General features: G+C 39.2%; 1 protein-coding gene across 3 annotated transcripts; it reads right to left on the bottom strand.

The window, feature by feature from the left end:
- Positions 1-5,923: 5,923 nt before the first annotated feature.
- Positions 5,924-10,768, bottom strand: LOC131688652 (protein DEK). Of its 3 annotated transcripts, none has more exons than XM_058973065.1 (9): positions 10,667-10,768; positions 9,771-9,933; positions 8,393-9,163; positions 8,162-8,259; positions 7,926-8,081; positions 7,619-7,856; positions 7,355-7,551; positions 7,140-7,292; positions 5,924-7,079 (listed from the first exon to the last, which is right to left on the bottom strand). In XM_058973065.1, exons 1-9 carry the CDS (start codon positions 10,706-10,708, stop codon positions 7,065-7,067), a joined length of 1,833 nt encoding a protein of 610 aa, XP_058829048.1. In that variant the 5' UTR covers positions 10,709-10,768; the 3' UTR covers positions 5,924-7,064. The 3 variants fall into 3 exon arrangements, with proteins under 3 accessions (XP_058829048.1, XP_058829049.1, XP_058829047.1); XM_058973066.1 differs by having other exon boundaries at positions 8,162-8,241; positions 8,393-9,166; XM_058973064.1 differs by having other exon boundaries at positions 8,393-9,166.
- Positions 10,769-10,983: the final 215 nt, after the last annotated feature.

Genomic DNA, 10,983 nt, shown 5'->3' on the forward strand with positions numbered 1-10,983 from the left:
TGAGTTCGAAATCAATATGACCCGCTAACACCTTATTCGTTACAAAAAGATAACACCCAAAGAAGGTTAACTACCAGATAATTTGGTCTTAAGAATCACTCATTTTGGTCTTAAGAATCACTCATGCTATGTGACTACTTTGTATATTTAATTTATTTCCGATTCCATGGTTGAAATGACTGCTAAAATTGCAAATTTGGCTCTGCTTTTGCACAGAAAAAAAATGTTGGTGAAAATAAGAGTTTTATAATATCAGTTACCACGAACATAGTAATAGTAAAAAGATTTACCAGTGGTTTTAACTGAGCCCGGTGTCCTGGTAAAATTATCATGAGTATGGGGGGCTATTCTCACAGTCACGTCACCTAGTGAGTAGAGTGAAATTTCTTTCTAGTCACAAAGTGACGTGACTGTGAGAATAGGATCCCATGGGATTCTCATCATTTTCTGGACCCTTTTTCGGTTTTCTTATTTTGTTTTCCGAAAGTGAGGTTTTATTCAAATGAAAGCTAAGTCAAATCATTTGTTGATCACGTTTCTGATCCGCAATTTATCATCCGTAAGTAAAATATCAATGAATCATCGCAATAAAACTTGAAAACATCCACTATGCTATATTTCTCCTTAGTGGAATACATTTTGGTAAAAACTTCAAGAGGCAGCCCTATGGGGTTGCACGAACTGTAGACGTAGGACTATACTATTTAATGTAAAATATTTATTTTCTTAGTACTTAGTGTGTGTGAAAAAACACCCGGACCGGTGAAGAAAAATCAAATTTTAGACAATATAATCACATCTCATGTATAGAACAAGCTTTCTAGTTGCTCTCAAACAGATCCTAAAAGTTCAAACACCCATGGATAACCCCAAGTTTGTAGATGTGTTTCGATGCCACAGGATTGTAAAATGGTTAATATTACGTCATGAAAATTCAATTCTTCCGTGACAATTTTTTTTGCCTGCAAAATGCCCTGTGTGTATGCAAAGCTCATGATTTGTTGGGATATTAGCATTGATCGGAAAATGCTTTCCAACGCTCCGCATTGCATACATACAGGACATTTTGCAGGTCACCAGAAGCTGTTCATTTTACCACCGCCACATGTTCATTTTACCCACTCGCTATAAACATGTCTCATTTTTGGACATGTTTAGAAATCAAGAATCATGTTTGAAAAAATGTGTTCATGACGAAGTATTTTTACCAGATATGTACAAAACATGTCTAACAAGAAGCATAAGGTGATTGTAATATCTCATTCACTTATTAGTTAGAAAATAATGACTGCTTAACGTGTTCATTTTACCGCCAGTTCCCCTACCTACACTCAGAAAAAAGTAAACGTTATGCCTATTGATTTTACACATAGATTTTTGCAATTAACGGAGGCATATAGACACTATTTGCTGGCACATAAACCTAATGTGTGTATTTACAAGAAATATTAATCTTACATTCACATTCCATAACTATTAGGCACATAAAACCCCATTCTATAACAATATGCACATATAACTTATGTGTGTGCATACATAGTTTATACAGTTGACACATAGAAGGTATGTGTGCGCGTGATAACAATAGCATTTCTTCTTCATATGAATTTTAAGCGGTTTGAAGCAAATAGAATTAACGTTTGGATTTTTTTCAGTGTACCAACACATTCGCCCCAAACATTGAACTCAAGCGTACAATGCAAAATGAGTCAACGCTGATGATGATGGGTAGAGCGAAAGAGACAACTAGTACCACTATTAGCGCATTTCACCAAAATTCCACGCGGCCTTTCCCGATTGAAAGGAACGGCCGCGCTTAGCCCATCTGTCATAATATCGTGATTTTGCATAGCGAAGGGCTGAATGATAACACATTTTGTTCCAAAAAACAGCCCTGCGTTATGCAACACTTTGTGCAGGTTGATTATACCAGTTGCAAGTGGGGCCAAATTCACCAATTCCGTAAAATTCCTTTTAAATTACAGAATTGATAAAATTTCTTAGATGAGCAAAACTAATTAATCAAATCCTGTTTTAAAAACTGTCCTTGCGTTTAAACCAAAATGGGAAGCTTATTACTACCACTACATTACTTAATTTCAAGCGCAAATAGCAAATACATGTGCTAGTTAAACCAAAAATTTACTGGCAACATTACAGCGGCATTTAGGAAGCAGTTGGAGCGGTCGCCTGTTGGACGACACAGGGTAGTGTCCCTCCACAGCCAGTGTAACGGGCTTCTAGCTCAGCTACACTGGCTGTAAAAAACACAGCGCAGTGATCTGCTTCGCCAGCCGTTCAACAGGGAACTGAGCGTGTCTGGCCAAGTCCGTTCTTTAAATAGTCGATGATGACGTCATTCATAGAAGCGTTGCGCGCTAGGTACACCAATCCGTCGTAGAGGGCTTGGGAAGCGCTTCTTCTGTGTGTTAATGCGCGATATTTTAACAAGGTTGTATATTATTTAATTTTTTAATGCTAAGATATCAAAAACCTTTTGGTTTATCTATTGGAATCTATTCTTAGAAGTATTTCGGGGCGATTTGTGCAAAAAATTTGAAAATTTATCGTGAGATGGCTGAATTATATGCGTTTAAAATTGGACAACTTTTCGTTACATACCATTTTTGTAGAATTTGCAGAGTGCACCCCCATATCGAAAACAAAGACGTAGTCCTACGTCAAAACTAGTTTTTCCCCATTAAGAAGAAAATTGTTTAAAACCATCTTTGCGCGTGAAGAGCACACACAAAACCTATAACTAAATTAGTTATTGAATTTGCGTTTCGACTTCGTCTCATTAGAATCCGTCAACCAAGCTAAGGCTAGTTTACAGTTCAGAAAACGTGTCACGGGATTTGGGCCTTGTGCATTTTAAATGGAGCTCAGGATTTCAAATCTCGTGACGGGAAATGAGTCTACACAAAAATGACAGTTTTCATGAAGTGTAAACCCAACCGCTGGAAACATCACGGGATTTTAAAACTCTCCACACAAAAATCCGGCCGGAAACAATTCAATACAAATTGTTTACGACGGGGAAAATTTTATTTTCATTAGAATTAAAATTCGGTGCTATTTCGAAACTGTTAGTATTTTTGAAGCAGCAGAACTTTTGCATTGACAGTTTTTTCTGATCAAATTCCGACACAAATCATGTGCAAAAACCAGTGACTCATTTCCTGAACTGTAAACTAGCCTTTAGGGTCGGATTCTGTTGAATATGTAGCGCTAGTTTTTTGTAGGGTTTTGGTGTCCTACACGCAACGAAAAATACATAATGAATTTATATTTCGATGTAAAAGAAATGCATTTAATTTCGCTGATTTGTAAAAATGGATCACAAGCTAGGGGCAGATCACTATCAATCTATAAAAAAATTGCATCAAATTAGAAAAAAGGAAATAAAATTCATTTTTGCATCAAAATTGGACTCCTTCGTAGAAAAGTTTGTTTAACAAACGTGCTACGGTCATCCGCTTTGTCCGACATTTTGCTTCTTTTTTTGTAGGGTGTTGACGTCTTACACGCGACGCAAAATATTTTTAAAATATTTTATGAGTTTCCATACTAACCCAGTGAGTGTTCAGCGTATTTCCGTGTTGTGTATAATGTACGTTGCAATCGACGCCAGCAATTGTTCTCATTTCGTCTGCCCTTCGGAAGAAACGCCAAATCCTAGCATGGTAATCGATGCCAAGCTAAAATCGTTTCCCTTTACTCAAAAAAAATTAAACATTATGCCTATTGATTTTACACATAGATTTTTGCAATTAGTACTATTTGCTGGCACATAAACCTAATGTGTGTATTTACAAGACATAATAATCCTACATTCACATTTCATAACTGGTCGGTGTTAGGTCAGACCGGACTAAGCGACAGTGCATTGATTTCGAGAAAAACGCGTTTAAAGTTTGAATCCTTTACATTATAATTGGAAAATAATTTTTACCATAATTCTTGTTTATTGTTTCATATTTCAAATCCGGTAAAAGTGGAATATAGTCCGGTCTGACTTAACACCGACCAACTATAAGGCACATAAAATCCAATTCTATAACAATACGCACATATAACTTATGTGTGCGCATACATGGTTTATACAGTTGATACATAGAAGGTATGTGTGCTTTCGATAACATTAGCATTTCTTCTTCATATGGATTTTAAGTGGCTTGAAGCAAATAGAATTAACGTTTGGATTTTTTTTTTCAGTGTTGGAATAATGAAACTATTAAAACTTACCAGCTGATACCCAAATTCGTCTCCGAGATGTGGATATTTCTTCAATAGCTTTGAAAATTTCTTTTGGACTTTTAGGAAATGTCTTCTGTCCGGGACTCTGATTTCCCAGTTGGATAGAACACTAGCCCATGAAATTGCTTTCAATATTTCTGGACTGATTATCTCCGAAATATCCAGAGAATGCTGATTGGCGACTCTCTTCCACTTTTATTTTTTTTTCCGATCGCTCTGTTTTATATAGTTAATTCTACTGTACAGCTTGCCGCCCGGATTTCCTTTTTTCAGAATATAATACGTATCCTATCGAAATGAATAAACTAAGTGATACTGCCACTTTGAATACCTTTTGTTCTGTTTCTAAATAACTTGATAATTGTTGATGCATACTCTAACAATTGCTCCGTTCGCTACAACCTCCGTGACAAATTTATGCCCTTCTGCTGATAATTCTAAATCATCCGCTTTCTGGAGTAGCTGCTTCCCAAAAGCTGAATGTTTCAGACCATATTTCTAATCTTGCGGCGAGAACCTTTGCTTCTTCCAAGCAAGGATGCAAAATGCCTACCTTTTCTGCGGCTGTAATTTTTCTGCCTACATTCTCATTTTTCTCTCGATGCTGCTGTCATTCGCTAGTACAGGACGCCCAGCGCTGTACGGCTGCCTGTCTACAAAGCAGTAACATGACAAAAAACTACTGTCCCCAGTACAGCCACCAGACGCAAGCGGTACAGCTTCTCTTTCCTTATTTTACATTTTTTAATATTTTCAATCTTTTTAATATTTTTATTCAAAAATTACGACAATGAATGAGGCTTATTTACGCCACGGCCGGCATCAACGCGTTCGTGTGCGGGCCTCTCCCTTTGACTATGGAGAAAAATGTACAAAGCGAGAGAACAAACTTTACTACGCCACACTCTCACCGAGCAGTCGGAGTACAGCAGCAAAACAAAAATGTATTCTACTGTTGTACGGGAAAATGTACTCGGTTTAGCTACCTTACTGACAAGAGCTGTAGTGATGCGTCGCTGTAGCGGGCTGTACGGCTTGTACAAATGTAAATATACCGAAAAAAATGTAGTTTATCGGTACCGTTGGCATCCCTGCTTCCAAGTCGTTGATCGTTACTTCCTTGATCTGCCCTTCATTGTGGCTATTGGTAATATGGCCTTCTTTGGTGAACTCCTTTTCAGACCAAGATACATCGGGTTTGCTATTTTGCTGCGTTAGAACCATCGGATATGTTTTTAGAAACATTTCAAGTTTCCCAATCAAGACAGGAATTTGCTTGAGTAATTGCTGTCAGCAGATTAACTAGCCGTTTCAAGAGCGTCGATCTCGTTGGTGTCCGCATCGACATCTTCTTCCACAATCGAACGCCCTCCAGTAAGCACTATGACATTTGAGAGATTTTATGAAAAACATTCAACTCATTAATTAGATGAATTAAACATAATAAATTGCTTAACTTACGTTTCGCTTATGCCACTCTGATATCCATGTTTTCATGACGTCGAATTTCCAATCAATTTCAGCATGAGACAATTTTCTGTCGTGACCAAGCAATCAAAGCAACAGCATCTAAACCGCACTCTGCACTGTGTACACATATACATTTCGTACATTGTGATGGGAATGGTTAAAACATTTCTTTTCTCATGAAATAAGCACAGTATTATTCCACCTAGTAATCATAGTTTATTTTTATCTGAATATTTCTGAATGTTTCTCCTACCTTCCTGTCTGTATGCATCATTATATTAAACACTGCAATTTATAGCATTTACTTTCATTACATTACTCTCGTTATAAAAAGAACTGTTATCTGTCATCCCAACACGACATAGGTTTTGTTTTTGTTATCGTTCTTTTCTCTGTCGTTATTTTAAATCTCATCATAATTTTGTGTTGTTGATTCGACTCTGGCTATAATTCAAAATTCTATAAGCTTACGATTTCGGTTATACTGCAATCCTGTTTTTTTTTGAGGCCGAAACTGGGTGAATTTTGGGTCCGAGAAATTGTCCTATATAATTTGTTTTGCTTAGCATTTACAATTTTCCGAATCAATACTCTCCGACTTTTGTTTTGTCGTTGGATTTTACACTTACATGGTGCGAAATAAACGTTCATCCTGCAAAAGGGTAGTCTAAACTTCGGTAGCATTGAAAGACTAAAAATATCAATAAACTTTCGTAGACTACGCTTTCGTTCGATAGCGAGGAAAAGAGAATTGAATTTTGTTATGCACGTAACAATAGTCTACAACTAATAAAAAAAAAACAAAAACATTGTTCAAAAAGAAAAAAAATCGCAACATGTCCCAGAGGTATAAAATTCTTTGACGTGATTCGGAATTTTGTACTTCTGGACAGAAAACCGTCTCTCACGTTTTTGTGTTGTAAATTGTGTAAGTTTCGTTTAGATGTATCAAATGTGTGTAAATTAGCATGAATGATACCTAGCCTTACCTTTCTGATAAACTGCTCTTGTTGCTTAGAATCTAAGTTTAACTGAAGGTTGTTCCTTGTTCAATGGTTTTGCATCTGCTCAAGGGGGGGGGGGGGGTACTGATCAAACTTGTTTATACTCTGCTTAATTTGATTTGACTACTGCACTCCCTCGCAGCTCCCAATTGCGTGTAGGTCAACTGTTTGCCCTGTCACTGACTGTCGTCGAACGACACTTTAAATACGTGCTAGAATCACGTTACAGTATGTTCTAATCATATCCACTGTAAAATGTTAGTTATTTCTTGAAGGTGATAAAACGTGCATAAATTTGCGAAAAACTTAAATCCTCACACATTGGATTCCTTACGTCGATATTAGCTGCAACATAGAATGAGTTGATTAGCATTCGTTTGCGAGACGAAGATCATGTAAACTTACAGATTTGACTGTTGCCTTAATGAAATCTTTCTTATGCGACAGATCATGGTCCGGATACTTGGCGTACACTTTTTTACACACCGTTTTCATGGTGATCTCCTCCAGGTTGGCTTCCTCGAGGATTTCTTTGAGGAATTCTTTGATATCGTCCTCCTGGATAAACAGTTCGACATATTAATATCTGGCTCTACCGATCAGACTGGTTGCATACTCACACTGGGAGGTGCAGCCGAATCCTTTTCCTTTGATTCCTTGCTCTTTTTTTCCTCCTTCTCGGTCTTCTTTAGAGGCTTCTCATCCTCCTCGGATTCATTCTCGTCCTGCTCGGGTTCCTCTTCGTCCTCTTCTTCGTCGGAGCTTTGGTCCCGTTTCGATTTCTTGGCTGGCATTTCTCGCTTCGGTCTTCCTCGGCCTGCGTAAATATTTAAAGCAAATATTACGATTATGTATTAAATTTGCTAAACCAAAACAGCACTCACCTTTGGCCGGGGTAGCATTTTTCGCTTTACTGTTGTCTACAGCCTTACTGCTCTTGGCCGGGGGCTTTTTCTGTTGTGGTTTCTCGCTATCCTCGCTCTCTGCCACAGAATTCTCTTCGTCTTCACTTTCAGTTTCGGCCTTCCGTTTGCGAACCGGAGCCTTAGCAGCTGCCACTCGACCAGCCGGACGTCCCCGTCCTCGGGCGGCTGGTTTTGCCTGTTTCTTCTTCGGTTCGTCCTGTTACGAAAGCAAAAAAACCTGAAATATTACTACATACGGACGCGGTCACTTTTCAAACTATCTTACATCGCTGAATTCATCATCGCTTGGACTTGGGTCGGACTCTTCCTCTTCGCTTGACTGCTTACGCCGGCTTCGAGCTGATACACGACTTCCGCGTACCGGCGCACGTGCGGACCTTCGTTTGCCGGCATCGGAATCTGAGCCAGCCGAGGGATTATACTGTTTCAACGCGGAAAATCAATTATTATTATTCGTTGCAAAGGATGCGAAACTTCGCGTCATGGTTAAACACTACTCACGTCAGATCCACTGTCGGAATCGTTACGGCGACGTCCCCTCGGTTTAACCACCCGCTCTTCTTCCTCGGAACTGGTGTAATCTACATATAAGGAATTATCTACAATTATCGAACAGAAGCGTATTTAGGAATTCTGACAGATATTAGAATCGGCAAATAGAATGTTAGTAATAAGAAAAATCAGTCCAATAAGCAGATATAAATTTAAACAGAACTATTCCGAAGACCATACCTTGATAACCTCGTCCAGCGGTAGCCCGCTTTGGTCTACCACCCGAACCACCCTTGGAAGTCTCACGACCCCTACCAGAGGGAGGTGCGGGGCGTTTTGCAGGTTTCTTCTTTTCCTCTTCACTGGCTTCCTCCTCTTCCTCGGCTGCGTCATCAGCTTCCTCTTCGTCAGCCTCTTCCTCAGGCAGCTCTTCATCGCCGTCCGGTTTAAGTAGAAACTTGAAAATGCGTTCAGCGAGCTCCTCCTTGGATCCCTTAGTGTCCAATTCAAGAATCTCGGCAGTTTGAGCAAGTTTCTTTGCATCTATCTTCTCAGCCGCCTGCAAACGTTTCTTGTACTGATCTGAATCAGCATCAAACTCGAAACCATCGAATTTTTTCAAATTTTTCTTCATAAACGGAGCTTTACCTTCCTTCTCGAAGATGAACACATGTAGCGTTTGCAGAGCTTCCATCTTGGTCTTGGCGATGTTGGCATCGATCAAAGCGATGGCCCCCAATGGTTTACCGGTTGGAGAGGGTTTTTTCTCGCCGTTCTTGGCGGCAACTTTCGGTTCTGGTTTGGGCTTTTCTTTGCTAACAGCCGCTTCCTTACTGGCTACCTTTGCTGGTTTCGATTTGGCAGGAGAATCTGCTTCATCGTCCTCCTCCTCCTCCTCTTCTGGCTCGTCTTCCTCATCAGCTTCCGCTTCTTCATCCTCCGCTTCGCCATCTTCCTCTTCGGCAGCGCTCTTATCTTCTGCTACTGCATTCTTGGATTTGGGCTTGTCTTCTGCTGAAAACCGATTATAGAAAATAACTTTAATATTAAACCTGGTATAAAGTTAAGTGTGAGTTAATTTAAAATTGCAATTTTATCCGGATCAGTTCCTATGGAACTTTTCCCAATTTCAACTATCAAATTTTGAGTAGACTAGCATATATCATTATCTATTTAGACTACAACGGAAATATGTTAATATTTCTAAAGACGTCCTTGGTCTTCTGACAGTGCATTTGTATCTGAATTTTATTTAGCTACTATTTTTACCAGCTTACGATAACGTGTAAAATATTTAATTCTCTTTTGTTTTCAATGTCAATTTACAGTTGCTAAACCAGTAGTTTTTTTAGCGAAGTTTTTCAACATACATATTTTTTCCACATGACACTGACTGATTTTGCGTAGTATTCTTAATAAAAAATACCTGTTTTTATCACACTTCTGCTCTACGCAAAATCGTCCCATGTATATAGAGAATCCCACAGAACATGGCATAATAATGCGTACAACGGTCGCGCATTTTTCATTGCAAACCATTTCCGTTGCATGGTTTCAAGCACTAACTCCGCTCCAATGGATCAAGCGCGAGGCTGAGGAATCGCATCTCACTACTCACCTTTTTCGTCGTCAGCAGATGATGCGGCTTCCTTGCCGCTGGCTTCACCGTTACCATCTTCAACTTCGTCGACCTTCTTCTTATCAGCGGCAGCAGTGGCCTCTACCTTGGGATCCTCCTTGTCAGTGGGGCTGGTGGCTTTCTTTTCCTCACGATCTTCGGCCTATATGAAAGATAATCAAATCAACAGTGTTAAACAAAAGTATGTGTGAGAGCCGAACCGGTTCGGTGCGATCGAACAAGGTATCATCTGATAAAAAAAATACGATTTGTTATCAAGTGAAGGAGTCATGCAGGATGATTAGGATTAACAGTACATTTTTAACAACGTCGAATGACGGTGTTCATGTATGACCCCCAACCTTAGCAGGTTTGGATCGCTAAGCGGAAAATAGGTTCGTTGATGTGCGTGCCTCTCGCCGCGTTGCATCGGTGTGTACATCTCTTGTACCGTATGAACACAGTAGAAACGCAAAAATTATCCACGACACAAACTCACACATATTCGCACTAGGGGGATGAAAATGTAATCACGCGTTTTCCCGTTTTAACTCGCAAAAAAATCTCGACTAATGTATGGCTACTCGCGAAAAATACATCCTTCAATTGCATATAATGCTATCAGCCGTTTTAATTTGGGTATTAAATTGCAAAAGAAAATCGCGAATCTGTGTGCGATTGACATTCATACTGCCATGGTAAAGTAAAAGTGAGAACTAAAAACAAACACAACGCCATCGGAAAAAGATGCGTATCTAGCCGAATGGGTTTTTCAAAATCTTGCCAGTTCGTGTACGGTTCTTCTTTCACACGGAAAAACTATCACAAACGATTCACCGACACTCGCACTATCCGTTGGAAATGTTTTCCCTTTGGAAAATATCGCAAAAACGTACCATTTTGGTTGAATTTTTCTCTTTATCGGCGTTTGCCGACATGTTAGCAAAATATCAAACTTGAAGAATTCGAATTGGGCTTGCCCGATGAAACAAACATTGAAAGACACGAGGCGGGCTGCAATCAGAGGCGGGCATCGTGGTTGCTAGCTTTGTAGTGGATGCATTTTATTTTGAATTCGATACAGATCTTTCATTAGGGCCTAAATCGCAATACGACGATCGGCGATGCTGTTCTAAATGAACTCACAAAAATAAAACAACCTAAAAACTTGTTCTTTTCACTTAAATTTAGGTACTTTTGAGTTTTGCGTTGT

Source organism: Topomyia yanbarensis, chromosome 3 (assembly GCF_030247195.1).
Source record: "Topomyia yanbarensis strain Yona2022 chromosome 3, ASM3024719v1, whole genome shotgun sequence".
NCBI classification, from domain to species: domain Eukaryota; kingdom Metazoa; phylum Arthropoda; class Insecta; order Diptera; family Culicidae; genus Topomyia; species Topomyia yanbarensis.

Excerpts from the sequence above, each read along its gene's own strand:
- LOC131688652 (XM_058973064.1), bottom strand. The coding sequence starts at position 10,708 with ATGTCGGCAAACGCCGATAAAGAGAAAAATTCAACCAAAATG. Across the intron at positions 9,934-10,666 it reads AGAAAAATTCAACCAAAATG|GCCGAAGATCGTGAGGAAAA; the intron begins GTACGTTTTTGC and ends TCTTTCATATAG. Across the intron at positions 7,293-7,354 it reads ATTCGGCTGCACCTCCCAGT|GAGGACGATATCAAAGAATT; the intron begins GTGAGTATGCAA and ends CTGTTTATCCAG.